Below are 19,207 nucleotides of genomic sequence, written 5' to 3'. Positions count from 1 at the left end.
GAGTTGAACCCCTGAAGTAGTTCCTATTTATTCACTTTTTATTGTTGATAAAAAAAAATATAGAGTTATATAAATTTCAATAAATATTTAAATTAAATTTTTGCATGTCATATTTTAGTCACGTCTTATCTTAATTTTTTTTTAAATTTCATATATTTGTTGAAATATTGTATCGTACATATCTAGTTATACATATTGACTTTTTCGATTAAATTTTATGTACTTTCGATCCTTATCGTGCTCACATTTCAGACCTAAATCTTCATATATAAGATTCTAAATAAAGTGTATGGGAATCTTTTGTCAATGATTGAACGAACTAAAGTTCTCCATAAAGCATTAAACCCAATAAAGCGTTTTGGAGGATTTGTTCACCACTAGTACATCTAGATAATGTTATTTTTTTCATTAAAAATAAAAATAATGGACTAGATGAACCAACATTGACTCCAATCAAAGACTCTGTAGGCTCATCCAACTAGCCTTATAAATAATAAACAAGACATAAAGAACTATCCCACAAATCACATCTTAACCTAAATTATACATTATTCTTATAAAAAAATGTGTGCTGAAAATGGAGATTTTTCAGTGGATGTGACCAATGAAGAGGTGGTGGCAGCAGTGTTACCAATGCAAGAACATTGGCTTCCACTCTCCAACCTTGATCTGCTTCTACCTCCCCTCGATGTAGGAGTTTTCCTTTGCTACAAGAACCCTATTCTCACATCCACAGCAACCATGGAGGATTGTGGCACCAACAAAATGACCTTTGGATCCATGGTGGGGTCTTTGAAAAAGGCCTTGGCACAAACCCTAATATCTTATTATGTGTTTGCTGGTGAAGTGGTGCTAAACAACATGGATGAACCTGAAGTTCTTTGTAACAATCGTGGGGTTGATTTTGTTGAAGCTGAGGCAGATGTTGAACTAAAGAACCTCAACTTTTACAACCCAGATCAATCTATTGAAGGCAAGTTTGTTCCAAAGAAGAAAAATGGTGTGCTTGCTGTCCAGGTAAAAACTTCAATTTTCATATTTTTTTTGGGGAAAAAATTGTTTTACACCGATGAAATAAATCACATCTATTTAACAGCATATTATAATAATATAATAATATTTTATATTAAAAAATATTATAATTAACAGTTTATATTCTAAAATTTATAGTTAAAAGTTTGGTAATTAATTAGATATTAATTTAAAAATTAGTTTATAAATTTTTATTATTAATTTTTTTGTCTATAAAATACTATTTAATTTAATTAATATAGTAACTAATTATTTTTTGTCTTTAAAATTAATTTTTATTTTGATGATTTATATATATATATATATATAATATGAATAAGTAGTGTTTCCTTAGCACTAATTCACAATATAATATTTTCTATATCTCGTATTAATGTTGTCTTAAAGTAATCAAATTCCTATCTTATAAAAAAGAGGGAGGGATACTAAGAAATCTAGTAGGTTTGGATTTGGAACAAACGTGTTATTGTTAGTGTTGGAACAGGTTTGAACCACATTTAATATTAGAATGTTGGTTTGGAACACAACTAGTGTTCGATTAATCCTATAATAAGGTCATAATACACTAAAAGGAAGTAGTTAGTATCTTAGTTCTTGTTGTCGCATTAATCCCGTAGAAAACGGAAAATGAAGTACCTATACAATACACTAATAATATTTCACAATTTTGATGTTCTCATACTTTTTAATTTAGCTTTAGCACGTCACTGTCATAAGTTTTATTTTCCTTTCATCTTTAACTCCCCCACTTTATTCAGCTGTGAGAATATCAGTATTAGGTATTGAATCTTTTTGGATAAATATGTTTTGAAACCACTTTTCCAATTTGATATTCTTATAACAAGCATAAATAATGATAATAATAATAATAATAACAATATGTAAAACTAAGTTATTTAGTTAAAATATAAATTAAATTATTAAATACATAAATAATAAAATGAGTTGTAAGATAGGATCACAAGTTTTTTAAGGATTCAATTTTTTTCTCCTACACTTTATTCAGTTGAGAGAATAATATCACCATTTTTTCTTTGAATACAGTTTTTTTGAAAATGCCAAAATACTAAAAAAAAATTATTTTACTACTTTTTTCTAAGTAAATAAAATGATAATTTATTTAAGTGTGAATTTTTTCAATCAAGTATCATTGCTCTTTTTTCTTACATCCAACTTATAATTTATAAATTATTATTTTATTTATCTTTATTATTATTTTTATTATAAAAAGTAGTTGTTAGTAGATAAAAAGTCTCAAGAAGGGTAATTTTCCATAACATTATTAGGTATTGAATCTTTTTCTCCCCGCTTTATATTCACGTGTGAGAGAATACCAATATTAGGTATTGAATCTTTTTCAGTGAGCGTAAAGTCAAATCCATGGACAACCAGAAACCTAACTTAATTAACTTACCCAAAAAAGAGAAATGTTTCTTTGACAGAGCGAGAGCGTGGTTATTTACTTCAAATTTTGATAACTTAAATTGTTTATAAAAATTAATAAAATTATGATTGAGTTCATTAAAATTAATATTAATTGTAACTTTTTTTTATTGAAATCATATATTACAGTGCGTGTTAAATAAGCTATATTACTGGGATGATGCGCATATAATTTTTTTGTTGAAGTTAAGATAAATTTTGTTTGGATTTCAGGCAACTGCACTGAGGTGTGGAGGAATAATAGTGGGATGCACATTTGATCATCGCATAGCAGATGCATATTCAGCAAACATGTTTCTTGTTTCATGGGCTGCCATGGCCCACCCCACCACCTCCAAGCCCACCACCATTCTCGCCGCCACTTCCTGCCACCCATGTTTCCGTCGCTCCCTCCTCAGCCCTCGTCGTCCAGGTTCCATCCACCCTTCTCTACACCACCTCTACACCCCCATCTCCCACCTCCCTCCCGCTCCCACCACCGCCGCTTCCGCTCTCCTCAGCCGCATCTACTACGTCACGGCAGAGCAGCTCCACCACATGCAGTCCCTGGCCGCCACGCGCACAAAGCTGGAGTGTTTCTCGGCGTTCTTATGGAAGATGGTTGCGCGTGCAGCTTCAAGAGACAGAAATGGTAAAAGGGTTACGGCCAAAATGGGCATTGTGGTTGAGGGAAGGAAGAGACTAGGCAATGGTGACAAAGAGAGTGAAGCAATGATGGAGTGTTACTTTGGGAACGTGCTTTCAATACCCTTTGGAGGGAAACTAGTGGAGGAGTTGGTGAAGGAGCCACTAGGGTTTGTGGTGGAGGCTGTTCACGAGTTTTTGGCAGCGGCGGCGACGGAGGAGCACTTCTTAGGACTAATTGATTGGGTGGAGGGTCAGAGGCCGATTCCTGGAGTGGCGAGAATTTATTGTAATCGTGCAGATGAAGGACCGGCCTTTGTGGTGTCCTCCGGTCAGAGGTTCCCGCAGGAGAAAGTGGATTTTGGGTGGGGGAAGGCTGTGTTTGCATCATACCATTTTCCTTGGGGTGGTGAAGCTGGTTATGTTATGCCAATGCCAAGTCCTTTGGGGAATGGTGATTGGGTTGTGTACATGCACCTTGCAAAGAAGCAGTTGCACACCATAGAGACTGAAGCTGCTCATGTGTTTAAGCCCTTAACCTGGGACTACCTCAATCCATAATCGTTCATACACTCTTGTTAACTATGCTGTTAATCTACTTTTATGTCTTTCTTTAATCACCCATCTACTTGTTCCAACAGAAATTGTGTTACGTCGTTGGTTGCTCAAGCTAGTAGAGTCTGAAACAATGTTTGATTGGAAAGGGTTTGCATTTAGCCAATGGATACTGATTTTCTTTTTTTTTTTTTGTTGAAACTTTAGTTATTAAAATAACACTTGGGTTACTTTAACATTTTATATGTTAATACATGGAAATTTACACTTCATTGTAAACTAAATTAAAATTTATTTTATAAAAAAATATTAATATATAAAATAGTTTATATTATTATTTAAAATTTATAAAATAATTTTTAAATTAATATTTAAGATTTTAAATTAATATTTATTAATTTTTTACAGATTAATTTAAAATCTAAATTATTAGTAACTAGATATCTAATTTAAATACTAATTTAAAAATTATTTTAATTTTTTTTAATAATAAAAAACATTTTAAATATTAATATTTTTTAGTTTTTAAAATAATATTTAATTTAATAATATAATGATTAATTATTTTTTATTTATAAATTTAATTATTATTAAATAATTTTCTTATAATATATATACTATAAACTAAGAATTATCATAAAAAAACAAAAAAATCTCATAAAAAAACGTTGGACCACCTCACCTAACATACCATGTGCTTAAAACTAAAATTACTGTGTTCTGTTTTTATATTATTTTACAACCACCTCACATAGTCGCCTGAGTGATTCCATCCACTTTGTTGATCCTTCATCTTCCTTCCATTAGACTGTTGAACCTTTTTTTGCTTTTGTGGGGCAGTATTTGCTGATCCGTGATAACCTTTGTTATAATCTACAGCCCGAACATTCCCAAGCTTATGACTCTAAACCTTTCCAACCTGCTATGTCTAGTATTGGTTTCCATTAAGAGTTGCTGTCCTTCAGTTTTTTTTCTTCCAAAAGTAGGATATTTCACCAAAATGGTGCACTTTTTTCTTTCCATATTTACGTAAAGCCAAAAGCAGAAAATATTATAGAAATGGCAATTTTTTGGTCAATAGAAAACAACAATTAAATTTATTAATTCATCCATTTTTTATTTTTTAATTAAAGTTTCTAACTGGATGGACAACTTCAGTTTAAATAAAATTGGATACTGGATTGACAATTTCATTCCATTAAAGTTTTCAATCCGGTTGGCAAGTTCAGTTGATTTTTTTTAAAGAAATGACAATTAATATTTTTGGAAATAAAAATATATAGTTAAAAATTTTATTTTAATTATAATATCAAAATTTAATTTAATTTAATTTAAGAAAATGATATATAAAGTTGAAGAATTAAATTACTTTTTTTACAATAATTTTAAATAAATTGAGTTAAAAATTAGTTGCTTGATAAATTAAAAATATTTACTATTTTTTAAATATTGTTAAAGTTAAAAATACACTTATAAAAATGTGATATGATTTATGTATAAATTTTTAGATTATATAATATATGAAAGTATAAATTATATAATGTGTAAAAAGTAATAATATACATGTATTTATGTAAAATAAATGTATTAAAAAATAAATGAAAATATTGAATAAAAGTCATTAAAAGAAGATGATATTCAAATATTTGATAAGAACAACATTACAAATGATGATTCTACTGTCTAAATGGACAATTTCCTTTGTTATGACCTTCATTGCGATAGTAAGAACATTTGTTTGGCTTGTTTTGAATTGGTTGATCCATTTCATTATGCAAACGAGTTGTAATTAGTCGTTCCTGAGTTTTTACGTCGCATGTGGGGGTCAGGTATGAAATTTGATTTGGTATAAGTAGACCAATAATCCTCGTTTCGAACGGGATGAAATTCAACTTGATATGTTATTCTAATTGTGTGGAGGTTGTAAACCGGATCAATGAATGTCGTCATTTGTAAATGACAAGAGGAACAAACGACAATAACGTGACAACAGGGAAAGTCAGAGAGTTTGAAAGTGGCCACAATCACACCACCAATCATTTAATCTAACTGTATATGACTGAGGTCGTCAACCATGTTAGGGGTGGCTAATTCTTGGAATCAATTAAATAAATTTTTTAATTTTAAAAAAAAATTAATTATTTAAAAAAAAAAATCAAGTGAACTTGCCAACCGAAGTGACAATTTTAATTGAGAGAAATTGTCAATCCAATGTCCAATTTTATTTAAACTAAAGTTATGAATCCAGTTAGAAACTTTAATTAAAAAATAAAAAGCGGAAGAATTAATAAATTTAATTAATATTGCCTATACTATTGGCATTGACCAAAAATTGTCCATTCCTATAATTTTTTTTTGGCTTTTGCCCATTTACTAAATATGAAAAAAAAATGAACCATTTTGGTGAAATTTAGTCCAAAGTACCTATAAGTCTAACTTGTCTCATTTTCTCTGCAAAATTTCATCCTTTTTCCATCCACTGCTACAATTGAATCTGCTTCATCTTTCTTTAATCCAAGCACCCGTTCCAGCTGCAGCCCTCCCCTGCTGAAAGCAAAAAGGAATCTTCCTTCTCCTTTGTGTATTTTCCAGCAGCAGCTGAAGACCTCTGCTGGTGCCTCAGAGTTTGTATATTCCTTCAAACCTCACTTTTTGACTCAACTCCACGAAGGGTTAACCATCAACGTAGCAGTTCTTGGCCTGCTGCATAACTCTTACAATCCTCTATCCTTCTCACCATCTTCTGCTGCTCTCCTCTTTCTTTTATTGCAATTTTCTTTCCGCCATTGCTGCACTTTAGTTGTTTCCTACCCAAAAATAATGACTTGTTTTCACCTTATCGGAGCCATCTCCCAATTTGCCAGGTTTGGAGACTTCTCCATTCAATCATTACATCTTCTCACTGCTCCTAAGGACATTGTTTTTGCACTCAGTGCTCCCCAACATTCATTCCAGCCATTTCCAGATCAGTCTAACTACTTTGTGACCCTGATTGGTGCATTGTTATCAGCACCTTCACTGCCTTAATCACAACTCCATTCCCTGCACCTTTCCATCCCTACTGCATCACAGAAATCTTCCATTATCCCACTTACCAACCTTCCTTCTGCTATAAATTCATTGCCTATATTATACAGAAAAATGCACAAAGTGCAGCTCAGACAAACTCTGCCTTCTGACGTCCTACATTGTGTTCGTAAGGAAACTCCTACCTATCTTCCCCCTACAACCTAAGATAGAAAAAACCTTGAGTAGCACCTAACTTATGAAAGCCGCAACAGCAGGTAAAAACAGAACCAAAACCTAAGCAAAATATTTTATAAAAAAACTTTTCCCAGCTTCTCAAAAGATTACCTAAGGCATAACATCTTTGCATAACCAAGCTAACTTAGAAAACCAGCATCCTAACCAACACAATACCTCCCTACCCATTCAGCCTTACAATTGAACTTATTCATACATAACTTTGTTCAAAGGTCACAGCTACTGTATGGAATGTAAACCGTTCAAAGGTATAAAACTAAGTCAGAGTAAGAAAATCTAAAACCAGTTATTTTCCTCTTCATCCAAAGACCATGCTTGCAACTGTGTGCTATGCTGAAGTTGTGTGAACATTCTTAGACATAGGTTGCTTGGACAATCCTTCAGAATCCATATTTCTACTGACTTTTGTTTTTGCCCTGCATTTGTTAGATAAAACCAATTGCAACAAGATATTCATACAATGTTACTCACCTACCGCCACTGCCCTGTTATATTCTATAGATAATGCTTCCTTCCACGATGGAGAAAAACTAATTTTGTGTTATAGTAAAAGGATGAAAAACAAATTTAATCTAAAAAAAAATTGTCATATAACATTTTATTTTCTAGCAGGTTGTTTTATAAAATATACTTAGTCAACTCAATAAAAATTGTTGATGAACGAACAAACAAATAAATTCATATATATTGTGCATTTTGATAAAATCGTATCTATTGATAATTTTTTTTACGACTTTTGAAACTCGTTAACATTGACAACTTCAATGTATTTTATTTTATATATAGTTGTCATCCTAATGACGACTTAAGATGAAATAATTCCTTCTATTAAAATGATAATTAATACTTTTTAAAACAAATATATATAATATTTTTTAAAACTTATCTGAATTGAATAATAATGTTGTGAAATTTTTTATTTTATATATATAATATCAAAAATTTTAATATTATTTTATTTTAAAAAATCATATATAAAGTTGAAGAATTAAAACTATTTTTTTTTAAAAAAAAACTTACTCTAAATCAAGTGTTGATATACTAAAAATATATTTGTAGCATTTTAAATAAATTGGATTAAAAATAGGTTGTGCAGTAAATTAAAAATATTTACTACTTTTTAAATATTATTAAAGTTAAAAATAATTTTGTTGTTTTTAAAAAATTTAAATTATTTTCGTGAAGTGGCATTTAAGATTGATACAATTATAAATAAATGGTGTAAAATTTAAACAATATTTATGAAATGATAAATAAGTACTATTTATACATTAATTAGAAAATATTAAGTGTAGAAAAATTTCTCATCTATAAGAAGTTGTGATACATGGTGGTTTTCTTCATTATCACCATGGTCGTCCTTATGGTTGTAATATATCAAACAACCTATTTTTAACCAATTCTTTTAAAGTAATTTGTATATATTTTTAATATATCAAAACTTTCTTTAAGGTATGTTTTTTTTAAAAAAAAAATGTTTTAATTCTTGAAATTTATATATAATATTTTTAAATAAAACAAAATTAAAATTTTAATATTAAATACTATAAAATACAAAATTTCATAACATTATTATTTAATTCATGTAATTTTAAACAATTTATAAATTCTTATATACATATTTTTATTTTAAAAAATATTATTTATCATTTTGGTGGGAATAAATATTTGAACTGAATTTGTTAATCCAGTTAACGACTCCCATTAAAAAATATTTGAAAGAAATTAGTGGATTTAATTAAAGTGGTGTATAGACTACTTTAATTCAAAAATTGTATGTTTTGTTGACGATTTATCTATTTTCGTTTTTTTTTCACATTTTCATAATTTGATTACTAAATTACATAATTTTTGTCATTTTTCCTACAAATCATGATTAATCATAGATACTAAATTAAAATACAATATTAAATATGACAGAATCTCTACAAAATCATACTAAGAAACTCTCACAAGCTTCTATTTTAGTAGATCTTGCATGTTATATTATTTTTAGCAATTCTATCAAGTGTTTCTTCAATAATAGAATAATAAGGTAAAATAATCATATTTTTATAGTTTCTTTGATTTGCAGTCTTTTCTTTACAATTTAAAAATCAATTTAATTATTATAACTAAATATTAATTTAACATTGATGTTTTGAAGTCGGATAGATTTTGAAAAATAATTTTTTATTTTGAAGACCAAGATACTAATTTTAATACTTAGATTATATCATATCAATATTTCATGGAGTTTATATTATGATTGTTAAAGGTAGAAAAATAAATGATCTTTTAGTTAAAAGTGAATTAATGTGAAGAGACATAGAAATTATGAATGAATTTTTTTGAAAGACCGTAAACTATCATTTGTATCAAAAGATAAATCTACCATTTATGTGAAGAGATAGAGAAATTATAAATGAATTTTATTTTAAAAATTATAAAGGGACATTTATATCCCAAATAGTATTTAAGTGAACTTTAAGCTTAACTCAACCACATAAAATCCATTATATCATATCAATATACTTCAATGAGTTTTATAAGTTTTATATCTTAAATTTAAGAATTTCTTAATAACCTTTGTATTAATATATACTTTTAAACATATTATTTACACTCGCTACAAGAAAAAATGGTTTTAACGGGGTTTATTTTTACATTATCCAGGGTTAAAACCTCTATTAAGTCATTTATCCAGGGTTGCAGTTTCCTCCGCTAAACCATCCATAGTGAACGTCTTTCCGGGGTTTTCTAAACCTCAGGAAAAGTTTTTCAGAACCCCTGTTAAATACCATAGGTTTAAGAACTTCCGTAAAATACCATAGGTTTCAAAACCCCCGTAAAACACAATGGGTTTAATAACCACGGTTATAAATACCATGAGTTTAAGAACCTTCGTAAAATGACTTGCCGTCTGAAATAACCTTCAACCCCATTTTCCACCATCTCTAACGATCCTGACTTCTCTCTTCCACCATAGACACACTACTCTCTGACACAAGCTTAGTGGCCTACAATGACAACCCTAACAAGGAATTACAATTCAACCACACTTATGTCTATTATATCTAAGGAGAAAAAACACTAAATAAGGCATTATCTTCTTTTTGTTAGAAATAGAGGCCTTAAACAAGAGGGGGGAGGGGGTGAATTGGAAAATCTGTTCAACCAAAAGAAAATTGTTTGTAATATCCAGTTCCTCAAGAGACCTATTCTTCCTTTCCACAATCCCATTTTGTAAGGGAGTTCTAGGAGCAGAAAAATTATGCAAAATACCAAGTTTTTCACAAAAACCATTGTATTTGTCATTTTGGAATCCCCCCCCATGATCACTACGAATGGCACAAATGTTACTGCAACACATGTTTTGTAATCTCTTGGCAAGCTTTTTGAATGCAGAAAATGCATCACTCTTGGATTCCAAAAATAGTGTCCATGTGAACCTAGAGAAATCATCAACAATTACAAGTGCATATAGTAGTTTCCACCAATACTCATGGTTCTTGATGGACCAAATAAATCCATGTGCAATAGTTCAAGGGGTTTGGAAGTTGAAACAACATTTTTTAGTTTGAAAGAGTGTTTAAATTGCTTCCCATTTTAACATGTTTCACGTATGTGGTCTTTCTCAAACTTGAGTTTGGGTATACCTACCACAAGATCTTTTGAGATTAACTTATTTAGATTATGCATGTGGATGTGTGCTATCCTTCTATGCTATAACCATGATTCCTCATGTTTGGTTAGAAGGCAACCAATAGATGTAGAATGTGATATATCAAGTAGACAGACATTGTTGATCCTTTTACCAATCAACAAAATTTCCTGTGATTTGGGCAATCATATCTCATGTGTTGGGATTGAAGGTTTTTTGATAACCTTTGTCACACAACTGACTTATGCTTAGGAGGTTATGCTTGAGTCCTTCCACAAATAACACATCATTGATAAAGAAGGTATTCTTGTCTCCAATGGTTCCTCTTCCAAGAATTTTCCCTTTGTTGTTGTCCACATAAGTCACATGACCTTCTTGCTTAAGAAGTATATTAACTAACAATTTTTTATCACCTGTCATGTGCTTAGAACAACCACTGTCCAAGTACCACAAGTGCTGATTTGCCATCAAAGAATCCTGCAAGAAACAAGATCAAAGAGCAAGATTTTGTTATAAATTTGGGTCCATGGGCATTAACTGTGACATTAAGAACCTTAGAATTCTTAGGAACCCACTTTAAAACACCTCTGGGAACAAAAAATCTTTTTATTCTAAAGAATCTAACAGTATGACCTTTTTTCGTGCAATAAAAGCACGTTCCAATTGGTTGTTTCAACAAAACAATCGGTTGTTTTTCAAAAAAACTGGAGAAAGGTTTTGAAACTGATCTTTTCTTACTGTTTGGATTAAAACCCAGTCTAGCTTTTCCAAAAACACATTTTTGAGATGTAAGAATAATTTAAAAAATTTGATTGGCCTTTGGAAAACTTGTCCATAGTTTTTAAAAGCCAGTGGACTTTCTTTTGAAGTAATTCACAATTTTCCCAAAAGCTAGAATCTCACTTGCATGAAGAGTTCTTGTAAATCATTTCCAGGTTTGAAGATTGGTCTTGTCCCGATTGTTATTTTTCAAGAACTTGATAAACTTCCTTGTGAGCAAGTTGAGAGTTCCGTCATCACTGCACTCACTTGAGTCTTGATCATCCGTATGACCAACAACTCTTAATGCGATGTTCCTCACATGCTTTTCATCATGTTCTTGGTCATTTAGCCGGTTCATCTCAATTTCATGCTCCCTAAGCTTACCAAACAAGAAGGTTGTGGTCAATGTTGTCATATCCTTGGATTCAAAAATTGCAGTGACCTTTGGTTGCCAAGATCTATCCAAACATTTGAGGATCTTGATGTTCAACTCCTCCCTTTCAAAGATCTTGCCAAGGCTGATGAGATGATTCACTATGTGGGTGAATCTTTTTTGCACATCCGAAATGGTTTCCCCTTTAAGCATTTTGAACGTTTTATAATGTTGAATCAGAGCATGCTTCCTTGCTCTCTTCGCATCAATTGTGCCTTCATGGGTAACCTCAAGGATGTCTCACATCTCCTTTACAGAAGCACATTGTGAGATCCTGAAAAAATCATTAGAATTCAAAGCAGAAGTGATGATGTTCTTAGCAATGCAATCATATTAAGCTCTTTTACTTTCACTCTCAGTCCATTGGGACCATGGTTTTTCAATGAAAACATCATTTTTTTTCAAATTTGGGTACAAAAGGGCCATTTACAATAGCATCCCAGATTCCTTTATCAATTGATTCAACAAAGATTTTCATTCCAACCTTCCAAAATTGTTAGTTCAGTCCACAAAACAAAGGTGGTATGCTTATAGAAGCCCCCTCCCCAAGGGTAGTTTTTCAGCCATTTTAAAAAGGTTTTAGGATCGAAAACTTGAGTGACTTTCAAGAACTCAGCTCTTGATGCCAATTGTTAGAAATAAAGGTCTTAAACAAGAGGGGGCTGAATTATTTATGAAAGATTTTTGCAAAGATTGAAGGTAGAGTGAAAAGTTATGAAGAATCAATCAATTGGAAAATCTGTTCAACCAAAAGAAAACTATTTTTTAAGTTTGATTCCAGAAAATCAACCAGTTGTTTTCACGAAAGAACCATATGTTTATACCAACAGATTTTAAAACCAATGTTAAAACAGTTTAATGAGTGTAGGGATAGAGAGATTCACACAAGATGTTTAAACTGGTTCACCCTAAACCAAGAGCTACATCCGGCCCTTAGCTAACCACTGAGAATTCACTATGTAATCAAACCTAGATTAGAAAACACATACAAAAAATTATGATCTTGAACCCCTCAAGAACACACACCACTTTTGGCAAACCATACAGTTTCCAAAATAGCCTTCTGAAATTGCACAACACTTCAATACAAAAATACAATGTTCAAAGAAGAAGAGGAATAGAATACACCTGGGTAAATCCAAGCTTAAAGTTCAGAAGTACAGGAACCAATCCTATTCCACACTTGAGATGATCCAAAAGATTTTTGAAATCTTGAAAACTATTTTTGATTGATCTCTCTTTCTTAGTTAATGCAAAAGAGCATATAACAATCTTTTTATACTCCAATCAAATGGTCAAAGCAGTTAAATCAAAAACCAAAAGTTGTTGAAATCATTTAAAACAAATTAAAACCTCTTAACAAAATTTTGTTAAGGTTTTTCCAAAAACAACCAGTTGATTTATCGAAACAATCGGTTGAATCTGTTTGACAGCAAAGCCAAAACAAAACTAAGCTTTTCCAAGCCATTTTAAAATATACTAAGTTTCAAACAAGTTGAATTGATATTTCAACAGGTTGAAATTTCACAGCCTTTTAGAAAACCCATCTTTTCAAAAAGGTAAAGATTCAATTGATCTTGGATCCTCTTAAGGAGTGAATTAACAAGTTTCAAACAACTAAACAACACACACAACCAACAACAAGGTCTTCAAGCTTCTCACTTGGATTTGGAGACATCAAAACATCTTGTTCAACACTTCTTACTCCAATATTGCTTCTTCCATCACCTTAGTACCCCAACTTTATATATCCTAAATAATTGTATTATCTGTCAGATGTGGACTTCAAAGCCATGTGTGTTCTTGGCTACAAGGGCTTCAAAAGATTCCAAGAACATATTGCGAGGAGAAATTAGTTTTATTACTCCTCATTTTCACAGTTAATTAATTATTGGATACATTTTAAAATAAAAACCTTAATTTAAAATATTACAAAATTATGAGAATTAAATATTAAAAATTATAAATAAAACTAAAATTGCACATAAAATATACGTACATCAAAAGCTAAAACAACATAAGTCAGATTTTTTGAATTATAAGCTCATAACAAAAACAAAACTAGGAATTATATAAACCAATTATCATCAATCATAAGAAATATGCAAATATTGTTGAAATATTTATTATCCAGGGTTATTTTGCTTTTAAAATAAATTTTTGAAACTTTAGAAAACTTATTTGTAATGTAAAGTTACACTTTCAAAATTTTAGAGAATTAAGTTATAAAATATATTAAAACTATATAGTTTTTAATTATTTATTTATAAATAGATTGAATTGTATTTATATATTGAACTTTGAAAAATCTGGAGTGTTTTATTGAGGTTCTATTATAAATCTTTAGAATTTAACGAAGGTTAAAACAACCTTCCTTATTTTATTGAGGTTTTAGAATAAATCTTTGAAACTTAAAAAAGGTTAAAACGACTTCTCTTAATTTATTGAGATTGTAGAATAAACCTTTGGAACTTACTAAATGTTTAAAAACCTCAATTATTTTGCTGAAATTTTAGAATAAACCTTTGAAATTTAACGAAGATTAAAAAAATCTCCGTTATTTTAAGAAAGTTTTAAAATGAATCTTTGAAATTTAACGAAGATTTTTTAATCTTCATTAAATTTGTTAAGTTTTTAGAATAACCTTTAAAATTTAATGAAGTTGAAAAAACTCTATGTTAATTAAATCAATTTTTATATTATATTAACCTTCACTAAATAACATCTCTTAAAATTTTTTTTTATTGCAGTGACTATTTTCAAATATTTATCTATTTTTAAGAATAACAAATATTTTTTAGTAATATTTTAGTAAGGGTGTAAGCACCCGTTCTTCTCTGGGATGCTGTTTGGTGCTTTTTCCTTGGTGATCACATTGCAGGAATCGCGTTTGCATGGGTGGCTGGCAGTGGGTTTTGGTAACACTGTTTTTGTATGTGGCAATTATGGGTTGAGCGTGCAGGTGACTTTTGATTAGCGGTGTGGAAGCGCTTTTCCTTTTGGAAGCCTCTTGTGGGTGTGGAAGTGTGCAGGTTGGTTACGTGTCTGTGGAAGTGCTGATCCACGTGGCGTGCAGTGGATGGTGTCTTTTCTGGTCGCTGCTTGTTTCTTTCAAGCAACGTAGAAGGTGATTTCTTAAATATCCCATAATTTAGTTTTTTTTTTTAATTTGAGAATTGTCTTGAGAAAAGACGAAAATAATTTTGCACAAATATTAGATCTTTATATTTTCAGATGTTATCTTATTTTTCTTAAGAAGGTATAAAGGAGTAGGTATTCCAATTCCTCTCACAATAAGAAGAAGAACATGGTTGTCCAAGTAGTTTAAGAACTATCTTCGAAAGTTTTGGTGTATGAGCTCCATGAACAAACCATGATTTTACATCCATTTTACATCTATCTCTTGAAAAGTCAACATCGTCAAAATCTTCACTTCCATTTGAAAAGTTTGCGAACTTTATATTTACCCGTGTCCTTAATTCGCATCATCAAAGTACCTCTTAAAGTATTTCTTTCTTTCATAAGTTCCTTATCTTGATGTGGGTCAAGTCTTTATGAATCTTAATTTAATCATTTATGACTATAATATCTACATAAAAAATATATAAACATAAATTAACATAATATTATGTACTCAATAAAATATAGTTATAAAATAATTTAACTATATAATGATTACCTTGGATTTAAAGAATGAGTAAGACAATGAAGAGATGTGTTACTCTTAGTGAAACGATCAATTAATATTAAGTTTACTACCTTTAAAAAATGATGAAGTTCAACTTTTGCCTTTCTTTCATGTTGGTATATGACCTTTCTCACATTTTTCAATAATTGAATCTCACATTTCGTATATTAAATGAAGAATAGTCATATCTGTATCTGTCTTTTTGAAAACATCATAAATAGGGTAGTAAAAGAAAGTATGTAGTCAACCTTTATCCACCAATTATAAGCCAACAAATTGTGCACTATCCACATTAACCTCTTTGTAGGAAGACCATTATGTTGAACAAGGTGCTTTGATGTCTCCAAATCCAAGTGGAATGCATGAAGATCCTTGTTGTTGGTTGTGTGTGTGTCTAAAGTAATTGAATTTGTTAATCCACTTCTTGTGATGATCCAAGGTTTAATGAATCTTAATCCTTTTGAAAAAGATATGTTTTATAAAGAAAGTGAAAATTCAAAACCTGTTGAAATGTTGATTCAATCGGTTGTTTTACACTTAGTGAATTTTGAAAAAGGATTTGAAAAAGCTTGACTTTGTTTGACTTTGCTGTCAAACCAACTCAATCGATTGATTCGTGTTTTCAAACGATTGATTTTCTAAAAACCTTAACAAAATTATGTTAAGTGGCTTTAATCTGTTTTAAATGATTAAAATTGATTTTGGTTATTGAATTAAATGCTTTTGACCATCTGATTGGAGCTTAAATAAGTTGTTTTACGCTCCTGGTCATTAATCAACTAAGAGAAATCATTCAAATTAGTTTTTCAAGATTTCGAAGAGCTTTAGGTCATTCTCAAGTGTGGAAAAGGATTGTCCTGTATTCACTTTGCTTTACTCTTTGTCTGTATCCAGGTGTACTCTATTCCTTTCTTTCTTGATCATTGTAATTCTGTGTGAATTGGTGTTGTGCAGTTTCAGAGGTTGTTTTGAAAATTGTGTGGTGTTGCCAAAGGTGGTGTGTGTTCTTGAAGGGTTCAAGATCACCACTTTGGTGTATTGTTTGTAATCAAGGTTTGATTACTTAGTGAATTATCAGTGGTTGCTGAGGAGTGGCTGTAGCTCTTGGTAAAGAGTGAACCAATATAAACATTCTGTGTTAATCTCGCTATCTTTACTCTCTTTAAAACAGCTTTTGCTTTGATTTTCAACACTGCTGGTATAAACATCCGATTGTTTCGCAAAAATAACTGGTTGATTTTTTGCAATTAAATTAAAAGTAGTTTTCTAATTGGCTTAACTGATTTCTAATTTATTGATTCTTCATTGTCTTTCAATCTACATTCAATACTTGCAAAAATCTTTCACAAACAATTCACCCCCCTCTTGTTTAAGGCCTATAATTCTAACACATTCATCACTAATAACCATCTCTTGGGGACCTTTTTTCAAACTTCTAAACCTTACTTCACCATTTTTCACTTTAGACAACGCTTAGATTGTTAGAATGTATGGCTTTAACCTAGAGGGGGGGGGGGGGGTTGAATGGTTTAAAGAGGGTTTTCGCAAACTTTTAAGCCAAGAATGAAATTACTTCGAGAAACAAATGATAAGGAAATCAGTTTGCCAAAACACAAAGCAAAAACTGTTAGAAAAGATGGCTTTAAACTAGAGGGGGGGGGGGTGAATTGTTTAAAGGGATTTTCGCAAACTTTTCAAAACGTAGAATGAATTTATTTCATAAACCAATTGATTCAGCAATTCAGTTAGCCAAAACAGCAAGCAAAAGCTGTAGTACCAGAAAAACAATCGGTTGTTTCGTAAAAACAATCGGTTGTTTCGTAGAAACAATCGATTGTTTATACCAGCAAACAACAAATAAACTGAATTTAAAGAGTTAGAGATAGAGAGATTGTACACAATTGTTTATACTGGTTCACTCCAAACTAGAGCTACATCCAGTCTTCTCAGAAACCCTGAGGATATCCACTAAGCAATCACCACTTGATCACTTACACCACAACCAAGAGAATGACCTTGAACACCTCAAGAAACACACTCTCCTTGGCCAACACTAAGATTGCTGATCTTGAACACCTCAAGAACACACAGCCAATCTCAGCAAACACAGAAACGAATTGTTCAACAGATTACAAAGATTACACTTGTTACAGATGAATATCTGAAATCAATACAAGTAGAATCCTATTCCAGCACCTTGATCAATCACAAAACTCTTAAGCAATCTCAGCACTTTGAAAAACTCTTAGAAAAACTTTGTCAAAAGATTCTTAATTCACAAATATGTTTTTCTTAATATATTCAAAGATATAGTTTGTTATCAAATCTTAACAAACTTTTAAATTGCATTAAAAGATTGGTCAAAGCATTTAATGACTGGAGCGTATACAGTTAAACATTTAAAGCTCAGTCAAAGAAAACAGTTTTTCTGTTATGGTCCCAAAACAAACAATCGGTTGTTTCCTCGAATCAATCGGTTGTTTTGGTACTTAACAGTTTCAACCATTCAAAAACAGTTTTCAATTTTTCTCAAAACACCCAAGTATAAACAATCTTGTTTCGACAAAACAATCGGTTGTTTCAACTTAGTTTGAATAACATTTTACTTTTATAAGAATTGAGATGCTAATTGCTTGAGATTTAATACAAGGGTGGATTACAACATATAAACTACCCCAGAACAAAGCTTAAACCAGCACAGCAACATCAAGCAAAGCAGAGGCTTCAACATCCTTCAAAGAATTTGGATTCTTCAAAACATTGAACACCACTTGGTTCAACAATCTCCCCCTATTTGATGAAGACAAATCCTTGATGCTTGTGTTGTACCTGATTAAATCTGAAGCAATTCCTGCAATAGAACTTTGAGCAATACATTGAACTTCTGATATTCTGTTAGCATACAGATAAACAGTTTAAAACTTAAAACATATCTAATATCAGAAACATATTACATATTCCAAACAGTTTTATCAACTTTAAAACAGAAACTTAAAACAAACTCGAAACACAGCATATATCTCCCCCTATTTGTCTTCACAAATAGACAAAGATAAGAGATAAAACAAGATATTGTTTTCATTACATCAGAATAAAACAGCAACAGCAAAAGGAAAGAAATTTTAAAACCAGAAAAGAACAGCCAAAAACAATCGATTGTTTCGATGACTAATCGGTTGTTTTTCCTTCATTCTTCTTCATCAGCAAACTGAAGATCAAAGATTTGATTCTGGACAGCTTCAATCTGTTCATCCAGAGTCATAAATCTTGCATCCATGTTGTCAAACCTTTGGAAATTACTAACACAGAGATCACAGAGGCTCCTTTGATTTTCAGCAAAGCTATCAAGCCTATCCATCATTTGTCTTTCAAAAGATGACACGGTTGGCATTCTTTCTCCTTGATGTCTATCAGCAGCACTAGGTCCTGCATCTTGAAAATCTTCAGTTGGATCTTCATGTTGAACATCCATATCAGCAGGTTCATCTTGTTCAAGATGAGCAGCACCACTAGATGAGGCACCATGATCACCATCCTTACTTATCCATTTTTCACCTACTTTTGTAAAGCCCATCTTGCTGAGTGATCCATTGTTCAACTCTTGAGTTGAGTTGAACAGCTCAGAAGTTTTATCTTCAAGATTAACTTCAAAATAGAGTAGAAACTTAGATATTAAAACAGCATAGGGATAATGATAATCACATAACCTCATGGCTTTTTGCATGTGTTTGATTATATGAATCCAATTGATCTTGACTTTCTT

General features: G+C 31.0%; 1 protein-coding gene across 1 annotated transcript; it reads left to right on the top strand.

Moving 5' to 3' along the window:
- The first annotated feature begins 514 nt into the window (after positions 1 to 514).
- LOC137831070 (coniferyl alcohol acyltransferase-like) lies at positions 515 to 3,847 on the top strand. Its single transcript, XM_068638585.1, has 2 exons — positions 515 to 1,017; positions 2,689 to 3,847. Exons 1-2 carry the CDS (start codon positions 565 to 567, stop codon positions 3,658 to 3,660), a joined length of 1,425 nt encoding a protein of 474 aa, XP_068494686.1. The 5' UTR covers positions 515 to 564; the 3' UTR covers positions 3,661 to 3,847.
- Positions 3,848 to 19,207: the final 15,360 nt, after the last annotated feature.

The sequence above is a fragment of the Phaseolus vulgaris genome, chromosome 6 (assembly GCF_000499845.2).
Source record: "Phaseolus vulgaris cultivar G19833 chromosome 6, P. vulgaris v2.0, whole genome shotgun sequence".
Classification (NCBI taxonomy): domain Eukaryota; kingdom Viridiplantae; phylum Streptophyta; class Magnoliopsida; order Fabales; family Fabaceae; genus Phaseolus; species Phaseolus vulgaris.
The sequence above is the reverse complement of the archived record's forward strand: the minus strand, read 5'-3'. Positions and strand labels throughout refer to the sequence as shown.

Coding starts and splice junctions, on each gene's coding strand:
- LOC137831070 (XM_068638585.1), top strand. CDS start 565: ATGTGTGCTGAAAATGGAGATTTTTCAGTGGATGTGACCAATGAAGAG. Junction 1,018..2,688: donor ATGGTGTGCTTGCTGTCCAG/GTAAAAACTTCA, acceptor TTTGGATTTCAG/GCAACTGCACTGAGGTGTGG.